This window comes from Pollachius pollachius, assembly GCF_949987615.1.
Source record: "Pollachius pollachius genome assembly, chromosome: 8".
Taxonomy (NCBI): domain Eukaryota; kingdom Metazoa; phylum Chordata; class Actinopteri; order Gadiformes; family Gadidae; genus Pollachius; species Pollachius pollachius.
Window position 1 is genome coordinate 18,659,745 of NC_136941.1, and position 21,577 is coordinate 18,681,321.

The 21,577-nt window shown below is 48.0% G+C and overlaps 1 protein-coding gene across 1 annotated transcript; it reads left to right on the forward strand.

Annotated features, from left to right (window-relative positions):
• Positions 1–15,543: 15,543 nt before the first annotated feature.
• On the forward strand, positions 15,544–20,660 carry scrt2 (scratch family zinc finger 2; the record flags this gene model as incomplete). Its single annotated transcript, XM_079740907.1, has 2 exons — positions 15,544–15,703; positions 19,816–20,660. 2 exons carry the CDS (start codon positions 15,544–15,546, stop codon positions 20,658–20,660), a joined length of 1,005 nt encoding a protein of 334 aa, XP_079597033.1.
• Positions 20,661–21,577: the final 917 nt, after the last annotated feature.

Here is a 21,577-nt window from a genome sequence, read left to right on the forward strand (position 1 = left end):
GGGACCGATTCAACCAAAACACTCATTCACTCAATTTAAGCAATTTCAACAAATTTGACAGTCGAGTTCTCTGCTCCAGAGCTTTGGATACACATGTACGATTAAGTGTGCGGTGTCACTGCTGCAAACCGATTAGCTGACAAGCAGAATGTGTTGGGAATGGAGAAGGGCGGTGGTTAGCACACATGCTAACTCAGTGGGAATGAGTGAAAGGGGAAAGTGGTGTTCATTTGAACTCCATATTTCTGCACCTCATTAGCCCTCTTCATATCCCCTCAATACCTATTCACCACCAAGAGAGCGCCAGGCCTCCAGTGTGTGTGTGTGTGTGTCTGTGTCTGAGTGTGTCTGTGTCTGTGAGTGTCTGTGTGTGTTTGTGTTTGCGTGTGTGTGAGTGTGTGTGTGTGTGTGTGTGTGTCTGTGTGTGTGTGTATGTGTGTGTTACTGTACTGGGAGCATGTGTGTGTGTGCTACTGTACTGGGAGCGTGTGATTGTGTGTGCGTGTGTGTGTGTGTGTCTGTGTGAGTGCATGAGTGTGTGTGTGAGTGTCGGGCAAGGGTAGGGAACTCTCCAAGGAACACACAGCTCCATCTGGGCCAAAGTAATTGGTCTGCTATTCATATGCAGCGATGTAATGGCCCGGAGCTATTCATACAGTCATACATGAACTAGTTACACCGAGGACAATCAAAAGATGGCTTGACCCCAATGTCACCGCTTGTTTAAAAGGCGCTGTGTTGGGAGACACAGTGGAGAAATGTAACCCTGGTAGTAGGAGCAAGGAGACAGGAAGTAACCTTCACAGGACAGGAAATCCCCTTTCTCACCACTAAACATCATAAGCCTGGTCGCTGTGTACTTACTGCGTGTGTGCAGTACTTGGCTTTGAACACATCAGCAATGAGGTATGCAGTGTGTCAGATTTTTCCGGTGGAGTTTTTGAAGGGAAAAGAGGGAGTCAGAGGAGGAAGAGTCTGTCCTTCAGTCCCTGGATGAAGGACTCCAGCCCAGTGGGCTGCGGGCTGAAAGGTGTGCTGGAGGGGAATCATCAATTACACTGGCAGCTTACCTTGAGTTATTATCCTCTTAGAAATAATTACATTAAAGAAGTGAAGTGGTTTCAGAGCAAAACCATAATAAGGTGAGTCCAGGAACACTTACGCAATCATCACACAGACACGTACACACACCATATGCACACACAATATTTACACCCACACATTTTTTTTGTCTGCCAATAGAAAATACGATGAATCAATCCTATCCATTTCAACATTATTGGACCTTTACCTCACAGATACAGAAATGTGTTCCCTCACTATGGAAAATGTAATGAATCTAACACAAACACTCTCCCTCTCTCTCTGCCTCTCACTCTCTCTGACTCTCTCTCTCTACCTTCCTCTGCCTCTCTGCCTCTTTGCGTCTCTCTTTCTCTCTCTCTCTCTCTCACTCTCTTCCTCTCCCTCTCTCTCTCTCTCTCTCTCTCTCTCTCTCTCTCTTTCTGCCTCTCTCTCTCTGTAAACACAACCCGTCGCTGTGTCTGCCCACTTACAGAAACACAGCATATTATTCCCCCCCTCCCGTGTAATGAAAGGAAGCTTCCTACATCATCGGCTCATTCCTCAACAAGACGAATGCGACCGTCGTGGCATTTAGAGACAAATGGCTTCCTCCGGTTGGAGAGGGTTTATTTATCAGTGGTTTGAAGTGGTGTCTGAGGCGTGAGCGCGACGGTGCGCCCGTACTGCTGCTGCTGATTATTCAGAGTGAAGAGGACCTGCCAGCCCATTACCACCCAGCAAAATAAGACCGTGAACACACGCGCCCCTCAACCCGGCCCTGTTCGCTCTCCCCCCCTCCAACCCTGTGTGTGTAGTCTGTCAGGGCTTGTCAACCGCTGCACCATTCATTCATGCATTCATTCAATCTGAACAAGCAGTGTGTGTCCTCATCCTCAGTCACTTATTCTCTGTCCCGTGCTATCTCTTTCTCCCAACGCCCCACCTCTCGCTCTCCCTTTCTCAGTGTCTCTCTCTCTCTCTCCCCCTCTGTTTCACTCTCTCCACACTGCTTTAAAATTAGCTACCGGTGTCTAGTAGGGGCTCGCCTCCCTCCCCCCCTCACTCCCCCGGCCGTCATCCCTCTACCCATACCTCCCTCACTCCAACCTCCAAAGACCCCTCCCCCCGACCAACACCACCACCCAGCGCCCAGCCCGCTTGGTCCTGTTGATGAGCCATTGTGCGATTCAAGCAGATGGATGGGGAACAAAGGGGGGGAGAAGAGGGGCCCCCTCTGCCTGCCTCCCCCCCCGAACCCTCTCCTTGTATCACGGCCAACCAGGCTCTGGGTAATCTTCTCAAGCTTTCATGGCGGAGCAATGAATAACCTTCGCATCCTCCCTGCGACCCGGGCCTGTAGCCTCACCCACCCCCCCAAGCCCCCACCTACCCCCCAGACCAACCCCCTTCACTCTCCCCCCCCCCCCCACCCCTGGTCTTATCTTGCCCGCTGCAGGCTCACCCAGGGCCCCGGGGGCCTCCAGGATAGCATCTCTCCCCCTCGCCGTCTCCACACCGTCTCTGTCCTCAGCACCCAATCATGTCGGTGCGTGTGTTTTTTTGCTCCTTTTTGTTTTGTTTGTTTCTCGGGGCGTGTTACACGGCATGGAGATTAATTGGGGCTATGGCTGACTGACATCTGGTCCAGCCTTCATAAAAGCCCGGGTCTTTGAGGTCCGTGGGCTTCATAATGAGGTGGATATAAGTTAATTTTTTCTCATCAACAGAGCATTCAGCTAAGCGCTACAAATGTGCGTTTCAACGCTTTCAACGGGAATAGCTCTAGGAACCACTTTGTTTATATTGGACAGTTTATTAAACCAGTTACAGAAAATGTTATCTGCTATAATCAAAAAGCAAGCACTTCTGACCAGAAATGATTACCCCATATTCCAAAGAAGAAATTCTAAGATTGCTCATACCATAGCAATAAGTAATGAATTGCCATTATAGCCGTTAGTCACCACAATCTTAGTAAGTATCGCTCTGAGTTCCCGACTCTGACATTCTCCAGTCATCCTTACTGTGTATTCAGTCCTCACTGTGGGGAAAAACAAGCACAGCCCCACAAAGACTAAACCACATCTCCACTGCTGCTGCCCTGCTGTGACCAGTTCACCTGCACTCATTTGCAGGAGCAGCAAAACCATTCCACTGCTCCCATGCAAGGTCCTGTTAAAATATTGAGGATGTACTTAAGTGCTATTTGGCCAAGTGTCATTTAGGCTGAAGGGCTCTCCATCTACAAAAGACGTCTTCAAGTGACTGGATGAGAGCTACTGCTGAACCACAGAGGAATACACAGGTGTTGAATAATTTACTGCATATGAAACATTCATGTTTTTGTCCCATATACTACTCCCAAGTTGAACTACGACTTATACTAAAGTAACACATTGCATACAACAGTATACGCAGCAGTACTTTGGGGACTTTTACATTTAGATTAATAATACTACTTCGAGAAAAAGTGAACATTCTGAAGCATAATTTAAATTGCTGTTGTTGCTCCTGGCGAAATGCTAGTATTGACACTAATTTACATAATAGCACAACATTATGCATATGCATAACACAGAGACAGGGGGCTAATGCAGAGGAAAGATAAACCATTACCTGAACTCCATCCTCCTGGGGAAAATGTCCTCCAACAAAGGAAATCGTGTAATCTAACGCTGGGATGAAGAAACTGAAGAAACCAATTCATCTCATTAGGAGTGTTGATAGCTGTTGATTTATGTTAAATATACAGGCCGGTGTTGTGGAATAGCTTGTCTTTGCTACACTATTCAACCAATTTCATGATGCAATGGCTTTGCAAAGGCATTCCGGCTCCACTGGCATAGTCAAGAGCTCATATTGATATATCTTACATAGTACAGTTCAATAATAACTCGGTCTGGGCATGTCCTGTCAGACTAACCTATAGGGACAGCTATAAAGTTCATAGTATCGGCGTAGTTATATTTTTGTATTGAAACAGTGTTTCAATAACAAGCCACAGTAGACCACCAATCTGCCACAGCAACAGAGATTCTGTAATGCAACAGAAATAGTATAATATTAGCATGGGACATTAATGACTGATCATATTAACAAGTGTGCTCCGTGTCGTATTCATACTGTGATATGTTTTGTAGAAATCGCCTAGTGACAAACGGGGCTATTTATACGACTGATTGTTTTACCTGACAAGAGAGCTCACAGTTGCTGTGCAGGGTAAAACAGAAGCAGCAGGTTTATTGATATTTAAAAGACAGTGAAGAGCTTAGGTAACCAGGACTATTTTTATCCAGAAAGGCTTTGCTGGAATATCAGCCGTCTCGGCGTGGCTCATGTTAGCCACAGGAAGGCTGTTCATGCACCATCACTCCTTTGTTCTCACACTGCGCTTGATCATATTCTGAGCTATACCTCCGCCGCCCAAGCTGACCTGTTGTGCGGAGATGTGTGTGTTTGCTCTTTTTTTATTTGGCTCTGCATCTACTGCACCCTCCTCCCCCCCACCCAGTTCCCCCCCCCCCCCCCCACCTCAACATGCTACAGGCAAATATTCATTACTAAGTAGCCTCTGGCGACTGTCATATGCAGACAATGGACTGGAGACAACAACAGGGTACGCAGCACACAGGGGAACCTTCCTACTGCACTTGTAGCCACGCCGCGCGGCAGCTAGCATGGAAAAACGCGGAAGAAAGGAAATGAGACCCACATATGTTCCCCGAGTGAGAGTTGTGTGTGTGTGTGTGTGTGTGTGTGTGTGTGTCTGTGTGCGCGTGCGTTGCGTGGGGCGTTACGGCGGATAAGCCTCCTTATGCCACTTGGAAATCACTGCAAATGAGCATGTCTGAGAAACCAAACACCTTGCACCGACTCTTGCATTTTAATTTCGGGGGGCATCTGTGACCAGTCCGTCATGTTCCTGAACCCCCCCGGGGGACACCCCCACCCCCAAACCCATCTTCAGTGGAGCCCCCAACAAATCGGGGGAGGAGGGGGAGACGGCGGGGAGGAGGGGTTGGTGAGAGGGAGGGGCCGGGGCGCATTTGATTGATGATGGTGTGAATTAAGCAGAAAGAGATAGAGAGAATCCTTTTATCAGGCCAGAAACACGAGTGGATTAAAATGTAGTTGTACAACCCCTCCGTATTATGCAGCCGCCTGGACGCCTATCACCGGCGACCAGAAGCCAGGAGCAGAGTCACCCTTTATTACTGACCCCCCCCCCCCCCCCCCCCCCAGACACACGCACACACACACACACACACACACACACACACACACACACACACACACACACACACACACACACACACACACACACACAATCCTGTTCGACCACAAAAGAAATACGAATAAATAAATTGTGTCGCAAATGCATGTAAACATATCCATATCCTGGTCATAATAATTCTCATATACAAAACACAATTGGAAACTTAGTAAGGTCAAATCTCAGCATGGCCAACTTAATTGTATTCAGTATTTTCATATGGGCATGAAAAAAATCTTGAATGTGTATTAGGGAAAATATATCACACACATTTCCAACGTGTTCCTTGATAAAATCGCCTATTTAACACTTTTGAATAAACTCAGGAAATAACTGAATTCCTCCCATGAAACGGTTTTGTTATTGGCGACGTGACGTTGATGTATCTGCCTCACAAGCTAGGAGGAGTGTCATGCTGTACAACATCCTGCCATATAGTCACCCCTTACTCATCTTTAACCACCGCGGTGGAGGGAGCCCTCACACACGCTGTCGTCTGTGTACAGCACCACCGGACATGAGGCGGGCCACCCCTGTCTGGGCTAGCGGCCCCTGTGTGTGTGTGTGTCCGACTTCGTGGCGGCTGCGCTCGTGTTTTTGTGTCACTGCATTATTTATCACCTCCTTTCCGAACCCCTACTCCTGCACATCACCTACTCCTGGGAGAGAGGGGGGGCAGGTGAGAGTTTATCTGTTTAGTTCAACACCCCCCCCCCACCCCCCACTCAAACCCCTAGACCTGGTTCCACAATGACAAGACCCCACCAGGTGATAAATGCAATTAGTGAGAAATATGCAATTACGGAGCCCCCCTCCCACATTCTCTCACGCGGCCAGACAAGGACAATTTGTCAACCAGCCCCCAGTGGCATCCCCCTTGCTCGGACAGGGACCTGCGCGGGGGCCTGTGTCCCCGCCCCTTCAAGGCGCCCCGTGGGGAGGCAGGATGGCCCCGTGGCCCCTGGCCATGTGGAAGGAAGACGGATCGCCCCGGCGCCCCGGAATAAGGTTCGATCAAGGCGGAACGAACACAGACCCTTTGTCTCCGACCCCTCGTTCCCCCTCACAGGTCCACCGGAGGACTCATCCGTCGCCGGAGTCCACGCCGCCGTGCCGCCGCCGAGAGGGGGGCGAAGGTCACGGTGATGACAACGACAGAACACGCGGTGCGGGGCGCCCGCCGGCGGGGAACGCAGATCATATCCCAGGGAGCGTGTCGTGGCATTAAGAGACGGCCGCGCCGTGATTTAGACGGCCAGAGATGACAGCGGGCTGACCCGGGCGACTCCGACTCCGGGGGTATGGGGGTGCGCTGGGGGCCCCTTTGTCCCCCTGTTTGAATGGACGTGATGGATAGAAGTGGAGCGACCGGGGGCCACGGACCGTGACAATCTGAGTACTGACCTGGTTTTCACCGTAGTCATCATAAAACACAGCGGCCACAGGCTCCCGGGGACATGTAATAACATCAGGCCCTTGGTGTAATTCACCGTCTCTCACTGTGTGTGGGACTGTGTGTCTGTGTGTGCTGGACTGTGTGTCTGTGTGTGTGTGTGTGTGAGTGTGTGTCAGTGCGCTTATGTGCGTGGGAGCATGCCTTCATGTGTGTGGGTGTATGTATGTATATAGTGTCTGTCTGTCTGTGTGTGTGTGTCTGTGTCTTTGTGTCTAGGTGTGTGTGTCTGTGTGTCTGTGTGTGTGTGTGTCTGTGTCTTTGTGTCTAGGTGTGTGTGTCTGTGTGTGGGGCAATATAGCAAAACCCATTACATTTGCCTTATAATTTGCTCCCACCCCGACCATGTGTGTAAACGTGTGCCTGTGCATGTGTGTGTGTGTGTGTGTGAGAGGGGGGAGAGGGGGGGGGGAATCAGGTGACTGCTGTCCCCCCACCCCCCTCCCACCCTCCCCTTAATGGAGTTCCAGTGATAAGAACAGGTCTGTTTATTAGCCACGTGCGGTCAGGCGTGGCGGGAACAGCTGAGCGGTAGGCAGGTGTGTGTGTGGGGGTGGGGGGCTCGGAGGGCTGGGGGGGTGCTCAGGCACCGCTGGCGGCCCTCGCCGTTCATTTCACGCACGTTATCGTCACACAAGCTGTGTTGGGGAAAGGAGGTCGCCGGGTGCAACCGGGCAATACCGCCACTGCTGAACCAATGGGGCTCCACCACCTCGGAGTCAGAAAGACAGTGGCGCGTGCGTGTGTGTGTGTGTGTGTGTGTGTGTGTGTGTGTGTGTGTGTGTGTGTGTGTGTGTGTGTGCGTGTGTGTGTGTGTGTGCGTGTGTGTGTGTGTTTGTGGGGGTTGTACCGTTCCTGGCAATTTGGTTTGTTTATGGAAATCAATGAGTCACCACTGAGTTTTTGGTTTTGCTGTTTTACACATCACACCAGGAACGTGGAATGTAACAACAGAATATTGGGGTTTGAGTGTTTTTTCCGCTTGGAGAAGCCGCCATCGTCTCTCCCTCACACATGCGTTTTGATTAAAGCGCCTTCACAGCAGGCCCCTATGCAAATGGTGTGCCTGGCAGGTAACCGCCTCAGATGGACAACAAAGGGAATCCATTAGCCTAAATCATCATAACGGCGTACGACGAGCACGGAGCCACCATGGAGGGTTACACAGTGCTAGGCATGCACAGAGCAATGTGAAGATTCCCCATCCAAATTAAAATGTCCATGCGAGGAGCCATTATCCAGGCTAGGGGAAGGCGAGCGTGCCACTCCTAGCCTCAGCCTGGGGGGACAGACTTGGGTGTCATCACCAACTTAGTCCATCAAGATGAGCCCACTGGGAGGAGGCTCCACAGGGACTGTCTGCTGTTTTGACACATGTCTTGGCGAGTTAATTTATCAGGCAATTACAGTATACATAGAAATAGCCTTATTTCAATAACATTTACGGTTGTGGAATCACACATGGTCCGGTTGGAGTCTAGTAAATTGTGAGAATGTTATTTTAATATTATTATTGCAACAGAGATCTATTATTCAGGTTAAATGTGAACATGTTGATAGTGAATAACCGCTGACTACGCTAAGGAACCACTCCTGCAGTTCTGAAAACCCTTTACACTTCGACTTACAATAACCTATCTACCAAATAATGCCATTCCCATCCAAAAAACACATTCTCCAGGGCAAATTACATTCCGGTGTTTATTAGCGGCACTAAGCGACTAGTTAATGTAATATCTGCCCCCAGAATGTATGGTGACTTGCGTGATAATTGACGACTCCATGTTGTTTGTGCGCTTTTCAATCTGTTTAGCGGGGGCCGTTATCGATGGGCCAGACAGCAGACGGGCGAGGCGCTCTTTTATGTTCCCTATAGAAGGAGTGACCCAGGAGCCAAGGCTCGCTGCAAGTGTGCCAAGTTGGCCATGCTTCCAGCAACAGCCATGCCGTCGCCAGCTGCATCTACCGCATGCACGCACACACACACACACACACACGCGCACGTACACACACAAATACACACACAATATGCCCTTTGAAAAAGCGCTCAACACACACCAATGCATGTGATGCATCGATGTGTACATGCATCAATGTGCACCATCAACGGCCATCCGTTCATCGCTAATGTGATTTCACATCAAGAAACACTATTCAATTCAACAGGACTTTAAAGCAGCTCTACACTATAGCCGACTATCTAGGAAACGATGTGTCACAAGTAATACGTAATGCATATAATAATATCACAAATAATAATCTCGACCACCGAGGCCTTGGCGCACATGTTTAAAAGAGCCATGTTAAACAATGCAGAGCTGGATATGTTAACATGCGAGTGCAACAGTGGATTTGGTAAGAGCCACTATACTCATCTGTCCTCTGGCGGTACACTCAGTATGAGTCACAGCGAGCGCTCACTCCACTGTGGAGACACTCAATTATGATTTGAATCTGCATAAAGAGGCAATAAAGCAATTGTCATGTGACCATCAGCCATTGTCATGTGACCATCTGCAGTGCACCTCGTTTCATTATTCCTGCTTCCTCTTCTCCTTCCTCCCAGGCCGTCCTTTCATGTGGAACACGCACACACAGAATGTGGCCATGTAGTCGCACGCCTCCAACATTAATTACAACTCTATCCACGGCATGAAGGGAATGCTGAGCAATTCATACGTCTGCCCTCTGCCTCGGAAAATTTACTGAAAAGTTGGGAGGAGGGGGGGAGAGATAGAGAGAGGGAGTGAAAGAGAAAGAGAAATAGAGAGGGGGAAAGAGAAGGGAGAGAGAGGGAAAGATACAGAGAAAAAGAGAGGGAGAAAGAGGGAGAAGGAAAGAGAGGGAGAAAGAGAGGGAGGGAGAGAGAGAGAGAGAGAGAGAGAGAGACATTTGTTTTGCTTTAGGTCGCAGTATTTATACATATAACCAAAGGGATGGAGCTCCGTAGTTATCCCCTCCGCTCCCGTCATAGGGATGCTCACAGACAAGGGTCTCATAACAGGTGACAGGACGTCTGCTAGAGACCCCCCCCACCCCTGGTTCCCTGCCCCCACCCCAGATTGGTGACTATTATAAACCAAAAACGTATGCTCTCAATATATATGCAAATGACGGCCGGTCCCAAGGTGAAGTTTGTAAAGCAGCCACGCCGCCCGTCTCTGTTTTGCTCATTTGCAAAAAAAAGAGGAAAAAATAGAAAGATGTTGCGGGTAACAAAGACCACAGGAAATTGAAAAATTGTTACTAAGTATTAGAAAAAGCAATCATTTTCTCCAGGCAGACTAATCCCATGAAAATTGATCTCACCTCAGTGCCTGACATACGTAGGTAAGGAAAACACAAAAGAGCAAGAAAAGGCTGTCTCCGTGTCGCCTGATGCTAATGTGGTTTTGTTGCCGTTTTCTCTTCTTGTAATGCATAAAAGCACATTTGATTTGGTGGCTACTCTCGTTTGTTTGTCCCCTTGGTTTCAAACAGGTGTGCCGGATCCTCCAATGGAAATACACTAACAGAAATGTAATTGTTTCCTAGATTTGATTCCCCTCCTCTCCCCCCTCCCCACCCTGCCACCCTGGCTGAATAATTGCTGCGCCACACCACTGGCTTTAATTCTCCATGTGGAAAAAGCTTTCCATTTGTTGGCTAATATTCAACAGACTGATAGTATCTCACGAATACAGCCCGGTTTCCCTTTCACAGAGGTACAAATTGGAAGGGACAGTCTATTACCCCGAGTTGTGACCTTCACCGTGGAACATCATATATAAAGAACCGCGTTGCCTTTATTTTAGCAAGGGTGGGAGTGAAGGCTGCTGATTAATTAACCCAATTAATTTAAAATAAGATCTGAACAATTATTTAGAGATAAATTAGCGCTAGGTTTGATGATGACTTATAATTATGGTTGGAGTACCTCTCACTAGAAAGCGATGTTGTACCATGAATACATTATTCAAAGACGTTTTAGCAGAACAGTCTCGATCGAGCGCACTTGTAAGTTAAGAGGAGGATTCTTGAAGAATAAAACAACTTTCAAGGTTCCATTATTTCTGAAAGCCGTGGATCGGAAACATGACTTTAATCTGAACATCCTCACTTCTGTTTGCGTGGCTGTGTGAAGGAGAAAAGCGCCTGTATACCCTTTGGAAGATGACACATTTGCTCTTCCTGGCTGACAAGAGGCCCTCCTCGTGGAGTGCTGGAGCGGGCAGTGCTCACTCCCATCTGCCTGAGATTTCATATGCTTTATTGCTCTTACTTTCCACCACTGTTATTTATTGAACTGCCAGCCTGGCGTCCGCTCTTCTTCACAATCAACAAATCCCTTAGCGCCTCGACGGGCACAATGGAGAGCAAACCGCCAGGCCCCGGAAGCAGCACAACAATCCCCTTCCGAAAGCCCCCCTTAAAGTGGTCACGAGCACCACTCGCAAACGTGAGCCGCTATTTACAGCCAGGCATCCACACGCACACGCCGTGACTCCCCGATCAGGGCTCCGGAGAGGGAGAGAGGGGCGGTGTGGAGGAGCAGAGCTTGTGTTGGGCATGGTGTGAGGGGAGGAAGGACCCAGAGAGGGATGCTAGGCTGGGGGAGAGCTGGTGATTTTAAGTAGCCTGGAGACGAAATGATCCATTGCATGCATCATGCAAGACAGTGGAGAGAGAGACTAGAGAAAAGCTTATGATTTGCAGATGAAAGGGAGAGTGCGAGAGGGGTGGGGGAGGGGGGGAGGAGAAAAAGAGAGATATAGGGAGAGAAAGAGAGAGAGAGATAGAGGGAAAGATGCTCATTCACTGGTGCACAGCTGTCTTATTTGCAAGGTGTTGAGGAACCACTTTTTTTTCAAGAGGATGAAAAGATTTTTTTTTCAGAGCCAAAAGGGTCCGCTATCATTTTTGGGCAGCTTGAGCACTAGAGATGTTATTAGCATAAATTATCTTCCCCTCCCTACCCTACCCCACCATAGAGATTGAAACATGTTAGCTCTTTTCTGCTTTTCACACTTAATTGCCCTATTTACTGAACAGTTGCCCATGGACAACAAATGCACACACTGAAATGCATACAGAACAACAGGCAGACACGAGCCAAATAGGGCATGAGTGATACACTGAACTATCCGCCAAGCAGCATTAGATACAGCCGCGCAGCTAAGGGCACTAGCGTCTATGCTATGGGCTTAACTGAAAGACCACACATTTTCCTCTTGATCTTCCCTGGGCCATTTCAGGATGTCTTTGATAAAACACAAACCAGTTTGATGAGGAGAGAGAGGAAAACCACTGCTTTAAGGATAAAATCACACCACCGTATTTCTATGATTATATAAAAAAAATACTTGTTGCATACGACTGTAAAATCAATTCGTCAATGTGTACGATAAGTGTCGAGACGTATCTAAGACGGACATTGCGAGCCACACTGCTCAAGATGAAACCCCTCATTGAAGTGACCTAGTAAGCAAGTGAGGTTGAATTATAGATGGTGACGCCTAATGGACATGAAGTCCCTCCACCTCGCCCCCGACCGCCGCGCTACGCTTCACTGTGGGACGCTTAAAACGCAATTAGTTCAGTTTCAAAATCATCCAACTGTGTGTATGCGTGTGTGTTTTCCTCCGTGATGCTATATTTTAACCGGCTAGGCCGACTGAATTAGCTGGAGAATTCAGACGAGTGATTAAACAGGCTTCACTGTCTGTAAATAGAGATAATAAGTGTTCGCGCAGACAGTGTAATTGCCAGCGGTGTCTCTGGTGGAAGTGGTCTGAAGGAGGGGACAAATCAAGTGGGTTGCCTTCATTTACTGGGCTGGCCAGGCCATCACCCCTGAAGGACCATACAAGATGTTAATGAGGTCAAGATTGCATCTGAAACCCCTCCCCCCCGCCCAGATCTGGGTGGGGGCCCGGCCGGGCCCCATGCTGCAACGTGGGAGGGCAGAGACCATTACTCTAGCCCGGGGGGCGGAGGATGGTCACTATGGTAACGTCCCAAGGCAGTGACCACATGTCAGAAAGGGAGAGAGAGAGAGAGAGAGAGAGAGAGAGAGAGAGAGAGGTAGAAGCAGTAGACCGGCAACTCAAGGAGAGAGGGGGGAGGGGGATGGGGTGTATCTGGGGTCTACGCAGCCGACCGCTTCACACACACAACCTGTGCACAGTTGTGTCATTTCGATCGGAGCGGCTGTGTAAATGTTTTAACCATGTCACCTGTAACATTCAGCACTACACCTGTGGCTGCGCAGGAAAACTTGTTGATCTCGTGTTTGACATAGATGTCATTCATGATCAAATCTAACTGTGTGTGTGTCTAAATAAATTAGCAAATTACATGTGGAGGAGGGGGGGGGGATACACGCGCTTCATGGGGGTAAGTCGTCCTGTGGTGCCGTCTGGAACAGAGATTCACACAATAGAAGAACATACGGGCTATATGTGACTTCACGAGTCCATGCTTTACAACGTCAAAGGTGAAACATTTAAATAACACATGACAATTTAATTATCATATCTTAATAAAAATACAATTTATTTTACATTTATTTAAGCGCAACACTGTCCCGTGGATCGAGAACACTTCTATGTGGTGTTTGGCTTATTAGGTTGGGTGGCTGCTGATCTGAATCCAAATGTTTGCTCTGAGTAGTTTTGGTCCTGACGTTTTCTCTGCATGTGTGTGTTACAGGAGCCCTGCTCAGCTGCACTGAACAAAGGCCGCAGCGAGGTGGAGCAGCCCGTCCACAGGTGAACCACAGTTCAGACGGAGTCAAACTGCTCCCAGACAGCAGCTCAAACACGGTACAAATCAATGTCCCAGAGATGGAACACCAACAGGATAATGACTGTATTATTGTTGTTAATGATCATTATCCGCACCACCACGATCATCGTTATCATCATCAGCATCATTATTATTATTTCATGATTAGAATAATTGTATTTGTAGTAAATTTATAATTTATCCTACCAACCCCCGTACAAATTTCTAAAACGTTCTACTTTCAGCGTATTTCCATTTATTTTTGGTTGCAATTAGCGCTCCCCAGATTAGCGTTGGATGAAGACAGCGTATAAGCGATCTTCGGTACCTCCATCTCCCACCAGGATCCAGTGAGTGAACCTAAGCTACACAGCGATAAGCTACATGATAATTAAAATGCGATGATCTGCTTCAGTTGACATAACCAGTGAAACGCTTGACATTTAGGCATGTTGCTCTGCGACACAGATAAAGGCTAATGATGTCATTTTGTTCTAGAGAACAGAGGAACACGTGTAGGAATGTGTCGCTCAGAGGAATCGGCTCTCCTGTCTGAAGCAGCTGAGTGCTCACTCATCGAGTGATCACTGCTTTAAAACAACAACAACAACAACAACAACAACACATGTCAACAAGTAAATTAATGAAACACATAAATTCGAATTTGTGTTCCAAAAAAAGAGAATAACACTGAAATAAAAAGGAATTTGAAAGACAATCCAGACCAATCCAGAAACAGCCAGCTAAAGCATTATCTCTGGGTGTTATTTTACATTTCACTCTAATCAAAAAGGATGTAATTAATTAATCAGATAATTCATTGCCATGCATGGCCGGATACACATCTGTGCAGCAGCAACAGGGAGGAAGTAACTAGCTTAGCGGTGGCGCTGCTATTTCAACTGTGCTGGAATCTATAAGCCTGGGGGAAAAAAGGAAAAGAATAAATAAAAAGACCCAACACTCCCGGCTTTCCAGGAGGATCGCCGGCATGGATGCGTAAAATGTGCTGTTTTTCACCCGTCTTGTGCGGGTGTTGTGATGGGACGAAGTGCCTTGAAAAGGTGAGCCAGGGTGTTCAAGGTAATGGAGAGGACAGGGGGGGAAGACACAATGCAAACATAAACTGTGCCACTTCATGTGAAAACAATGGGGGCCGGGACACAGAGTGTGCTCTCATCCACGGCGCTATTGTCTGCCCTCTACTTTTACTCCTCCTCCGAGCGTGGAGCATAAGCAAGGGGAGGAAAGGGGAGGAGAAGTGGAGCGAATGAGAGAGGGAGACAGGGAGCGAGAGGAGGGGAGAGGAGGAGAGGGGGGGAAAAGGGGGGCATGGGGGGCAGGAGTGGGGGCACTGGGGGTCTGGGCTGTGTTCTTTCTCCTCTGTCTGTGTGCGAATGCACAGACGGTTCACTAGTAATTTGATGTGTGTCCCCGGGGACATTTGATGGATTAAAGCTAAGCAGCTCCATTTCGTAGCACCACCTGATCTTCCACTGCCTGTGCCCCATATAAAGGCTGGCGTGATTGCTGATCTCAGCTAGTCTGACAGTCACTCTCTCTCCCTCTCTCACCCTCCCTCTCTCTTCCTCTGTGTCTCTCTGTGTCTCTTCTCTTTCTCGCTGGTCCCTTAAGCCTGCTGCATCACAGGAGCTATCCAGTGCTGAACAGGATCTTTTTTTATTCTTTTTTTTTTTTGGAAGCTGGGGGGAGGCATCGAGAGGCACGGCGCGTCGCCCACCAGCCCGCGTTCTCTCTGGTTTCCATTTTCTTTCCCATCCTATGTTTTGGGCTGTTGTCTTTTCCATTAGACACACGGATTTACTGTCAATCCACGCTCCCGCCTGTGTGTACGCGCGTGTGTGCGTGCGTGTGTCTGTGTGTGTGTGTGCGTGAGAAGCGCTTTCCTCTTTTTTGTTGCTTTTTTTTTCTTCTTCTGTCCACTGCTCATGCTTTCTCTCAGCTCCGTGTTTTGATCCGCTGCAACATGCCCCGCTCATTTTTGGTGAAGAAAATCAAGCTTGATGATTTCTCCTCGGCCACCTCAAACCACCACCACCACCACCACCACCTGGACGACTCCTTCACTTTTTCACGCTCCATCACAGACTCCGTCACCAGCTTGGGGGTCCGTCTCAGCGAGAATGGTGAGTAGTAGTTAGCGTGCCTCGGGTCTAGCCGGACAGCCCTCGTCCCGGTCTTTGTTGTCTCCTATCCTGTCAGCACCCACCATGTTTATGGACATGCTTTATGGCAGTTTGAAACTCACTTGATCATCATCATCATCATCATCATCATCATCATCATCATCATCATCATCATCATTCCACTGCAGTTAAGCTAGCGTTCCTCTTGTGCTAAATTCCTGTGTGCTGCCGAGTATGGGAATCATATATTGCCCATCTTGGGCAATATACGGAGGAGGGGCAGAGCGCTGGGGTGGGGTGGGGGCATCTCTATCCTAAATAATAATCCCCTTTAGAATAACCCCACCCCCATAACCATGCTCCCAGACTTTTGTTGTTTCTGACTCCGCTGAAGGGCAGACACAATCCAGGTCATGGCAACGGATTAGCTTATGTAAATACGAAATGTGTTTCTAATCAGGAGCATCAGTTACGTTTATAGATATGTATATACGTAGGCATTTATGTTTACATATATATATATATGCAAATATATATATATATATATACACCTATATATTTATTCACACACAGACACACACACACATACACACGTGTGCGTGTGCGTGTGTCTGACTGCACCAAACAGTGTGCTGACTGCACACAATCGGTCGGCTCGCTCTCCCCCCCCCCCCCCCCCCCCATCTCTCTCGCTCCGTTTCTGCTGTTCATGTGAGAACTAAAAGATTCATGAACATGAGAGAGATGACTATGGGATGATGTGTTTGTCCTTAGCTGTTATTGTCCTTGAGTTCCCATCACGGACAGACCCCCCCCCCCCCCCCCCCCCATCCTGACTCCCCCCACCCCCCATCCTGACTCCCCCCACCCCCCATCCAACTGGAGCATGCACTATCCTCCTCCCAGCCCCCCCCCCCCCCCCCCTACCCCCTGCATCTTTCTCCTCCTTCCGGGCATTAGGGAACTAGCAGGGGGGTGGGTTAGAGTTTCATGGCACCAGAGACATCAACACGCTGTACTGTAGCGCCGCGAGGAAGGTCGGGAGGGAGGGGGGGAGGGAGGGAGGGAGGGAGGGGGGAGGGGGGGGGGGGGGAAAGGAGAAAAAAAGAAAAAGGAGACTGGGTTTTTTTTTTTTTGCTTGGAGCAGCTTTGACGGCAGCCACGTGACAGGGAGCAGGGGCCGGTGGGGGGCTGGGGGCGTACAGTAAACACGCAGGAGAGGGCACATTGCCATACAGTGGTCATCCTACTGCCAGGGTACACTAAGCCGCGGCCGGGGCGCTGCGTGTGCACGCGTCCTTTCACCGTTCTCCGCCGGCAGGTTTAGGCTTAGGCTGCTTCCATTTTGTGGCCGTATTTTTGGGACGCCAGATGTCTCGGTGTTCCTTTGTTGTGGTTTGTTGTGCTCTGCTCGCAATAACATGAGCTGCGCGGGCCGAGCTGATATATGCCCACCTGTTATTCCTCCACAGATTTCCAGGTTTTAGAAGGGCAACATGTGCTGCAACATCTACAGTTTGTTCTTTTGGTTTACAGAAATACCCTTTTCACTTCAGAGTCATTTACATCGTACAATACATTTCATGTCAAAATATATGCAGAAATATCTTCTCTACAGGGATATTTTCACACAACTTGAACCAAAATATTTCAGAGTATATTAGTAGTTGCTGCTAACATGAATGGTATTGCTGAAAAATATGTCTACAGGACATTATTACTAAAAAGCAAAATGAGGAAAAAATGAACTACGCCTCATTGCCTAGATAAAATACATCTATTTCAATCATGGTTGACTTGAATCAGACAAAGGATTTTTTTGGTCCACAGGAAAAAAAAAGAGATAAAGAAAGAAGGAGAAAGAGAGAAAGGAAAGGACATGGCAGAAATACCAGGCATCAGCACTTCTGCGGTGCAAAGAGATTTTCTTTCCTCACATTGTCGAGACGTTTGACTTGAGTGTCTGTGGAACAACAAAGAGGACCAGCTAAGAGGCTCCATTAATTACATGCTTGCTTTGCATTAGAGAAATGAGCCTGAGAACTGCAGGCTGATACCGCTATGCTCGTATTCACTGATGGACTCCTTGTCTGACCTTGGGTGATTTTAATAGATTACATCATGAACATAGTAGTTGCTTAGGTACAAGAAATAAAACCATGACGTGTTCTAACGTTAGTAGGCTGCTTAATTTAAATGACCTACATTTTAAAATGTAAATGTATTTAGAAATACATAATTGTAAAGATAGAATATGAATCAAACTCATTTAGCTGCTTGGCTATTTGTTTTCCCATTGAACGGATAAGTCGCCAGTAACTAAAGCTAAAGCTAAATGCTAAGGATTATTTCTATTGATGCGCTGCTTTGGCTCAAAACAACAATCTGTGTCATCTTATAAAATCGACCAGCGCCTCTGTCTGTGTGCAGCAGCCTTCCCCAGCTCCTCAGTATCACGGTCATGTATTTTACAAGGTGGCTGTGTGCACCTCAACTCCTGGGAATGGAAGTAGCATGGATTGGGAGAGCACTTCAATTGATTTTCTAATGACCTGTTTCTTAGAGGCTCTTTGGCACACACACACACACACACTTGCCTTTTGTAGGCAGGTGACCCTCTTCAAACCACACCAAACAACAGAAGGGTTTAGCTCCTGTGCGCTGCGACGTATCACATATCAGCTCAGCTCCCCTGTCCTCAAGAACACTACTCAATTAATGGTATTCGTGTGTTGCGCGCGGCTAATCGGCTCCTTACTCTATTCCTATCTTCGTCTCCTTCTACCTTGTTGCACATGGCTGTTCCAACAGCTGTACAATTTTACAGATGATGGACTATTGATCAGCACAAAACTTTGAATTTCATTACAAATAAGTCAATACTTAATTTCCACTGCTTACTGCACAGGGAGTGCTTAGGAATGGCACATTGCTTCAGTTAGCTACTATTTCACCCACACCGTGATTTGTTGCACCACACTTTAGGTTTACCCCCCCTCCCCTCTTATTTCCAAGACTATGCAATAGTAAACTACAATTATAGTGGTAGCAGACACACAGAATGAATGCCGGTCCCAACATTCACTTTGGTCTGGTTCCATGGAACTGCCAGTAAGCCTTTTAGCTTCCCTGGCACACGGCTGATTAAGGATTCAGCGGAAGGCAGGAATAATGCCAAACAGAATCCATCTTTCTGTCATCATGCGCTGCACAGTTGGAGACATTTAGATCAACGTAGAGTACACCGCATCATTCCCGTTCCTTTACCTCGGAGAAGAAAAGGAAAAATCACCATACAGACCGCTAACTACTTTAATAACACATGGATCCGCTCCATAAGCCGTCGTCATTGCTGCAATTTATTTGCTTGCAACTCGGACATAAATCTGAAAAGAAGTGCCGGGGGGGGACTGGTGAGTCACAGGTGCAACCTGTTCAGCAGCAGGCAGGTTTTTATAATAAAATCAACACCTTCTTTTCATTTATAAAAACATTAAGCACCATCATTTATAGAAGGTTACGCGTGTTCTCGTAGACACCGGATTCAGCAAAAAAATAAAAAAGGGTTTTGAGTTAATCAACTGATTTGGAGCGTGCGCTGATGCGTGCCTCCTAGCACGGAGCGAGGTGTCTACTCCACTCACCACACAGGCACTCGCAGAGCCTTCACTGTGCAAACAGGGAGACGGGGCCACAGTCACAGAGGACTGGCACACACGGTAGACGGAAACATCTCGACTCGCAGAATAGAGGTCTAATCAATGAGACTGCTTTGCGTGAGAGGGCCTTTAAATGTGGCTCTTCTTCTATGCAGGGTAATTCTTTGATGAGCTATTATTTCTGGCTCGATGCCAACGCTGACTCTGAGCACAACCTTCGAGAACGCAGCCGAGTACATTATGTTTCTCTGAATCACAGCACTATTGTGGGCCCAACCTGTGTGATGGGGGGGGAGGGGGGAAAATACAACACAGTTTGCTGCGTGCTGCCATCATTTCATCCCTTCACAATGGGCAAATCATCCAATCACGTTATCGCAGACACATCATCCATCAAAACCCCTGTCTAGATCTTAAAGTCTGTGTGTGTGCGTGTGTGTGTGTCTTCCGCAGGCTACATCCAGGATTACATCACGCCATCTGTGTACCAGGGGGAGAAGAAGATGGAGCACAAGCTGGCCTCCCCCGTCTCGGACCCCCTGTACGCCCAGGGGGCGAACAGCGGCGGAGAGGAGTACTGCGAGCCTGACCTGGAGCACCCCGACAGCCCGCAGTCCGGCATGACGGCCAGCGGCTTCTACAGCGGCGAGTCGGACGCGCTGGCCGAGGGCTACACCATGGATGCCTTCTTCATCTCCGACGGCCGCTCGCGGCGGAAGAGGGACAGCGAGTCCCGCAGCGGCGGGGGCGGGGGCGGCTCGGGCTCACGGAGCAGCGCCTCCAGCACGCCGGTGCCGGAGGAGAGGGGTTCCAGCTGCGGCACGGCGCGCCACAGCTGCAACGAGTGCGGCAAGACGTACGCCACCTCGTCCAACCTCAGTAGACACAAGCAGACGCACCGCAGCCTGGACAGCAAGATGGCCCGCAAGTGTCCCACCTGCGACAAGGTGTACGTGTCCATGCCGGCACTGGCCATGCACATCCTCACCCACGACCTCAAGCACAAGTGTGACGTGTGCAGCAAGGCGTTCAGCCGGCCCTGGCTGCTGCAGGGCCACATGCGCTCGCACACGGGGGAGAAGCCGTTCGCCTGCGCCCACTGTGGCAAGGCCTTCGCCGACCGCTCCAACCTCCGTGCCCACATGCAAACACACTCTGCCTTCAAGCACTACAGATGCAAGCGTTGCAATAAGACCTTTGCCCTCAAGTCCTACCTGAACAAGCACTACGAGTCGGCTTGCTTCAAGGGCTCCGCGGATGAAGACGGCGAAGATGAGGAGTCCGGGTCGGAGATCTGACCGCAAGAAGGAAAGAGAAGCGATGTAAAAGCAAGGAAAGAAAATAAATAAAAACCCAGTTGACGGTTTTCAACCAACAATCCTTTCCACTCTACCCTCCATGCCTTTTTTCTTCCCTTTTTTTAGAAAGCAATATTTTCACTGAGATTACGTGAAGAAACTGCTGATTATGGCAAAAGACAATTTAAAAAAAAAGATGCTGGATTTCCCCCCCTGCACAGTAGCTAATAGTCCACAGAAACATACAATCAAACAAACTACCCCCAAATAAAAAAACCTGTAGAAGTTAGTTTTACACAAATGACTAACATGTACACAAAAACACACCACACACAAACACGTACATAAAGACACATGCACGTGAGCACACATACGCACGTACATCAACTTATACAACACACAAACACAATTATATATGAGGCCTGGCATGTGAATTTTTATCAATGACTATAATGATATTGATACCAATAGTAATAATATTTAGATTCCTGATATTTTATAGCAAATAGTACACAAAAATGAAAAAAAAAACATAAAAAGGACTGTAAGTGTTCTTTTGTTTTCTAGAGACAAAATGACCTCTTGTATTTTTATGCTGCTTTTTATTTGCTAAGAATTGAATTCTTTTGCAACTGCCAACATGAACTTTTTATGAAAATGTGAACTATGACAGTATTTGCAAAAAAGGGAGATCATTTTAAAAGGTAAAAAAAAAGACAAACTCCTTTTTGCCACAGCAATGTTTCAATTTAACGGATGTTATTTTTCTATTTGATTTTTTAAAACTTATTTTTTTGTGCTAATTATCCCAAGTATCTTTGTAACTGTGGGTATTCAAAACAATGTTAAGCCAAACTCATAGTAGACGACATAAGCTTAGAAAAACAACACCACCATGGGCCATAGGTCATTCAGAC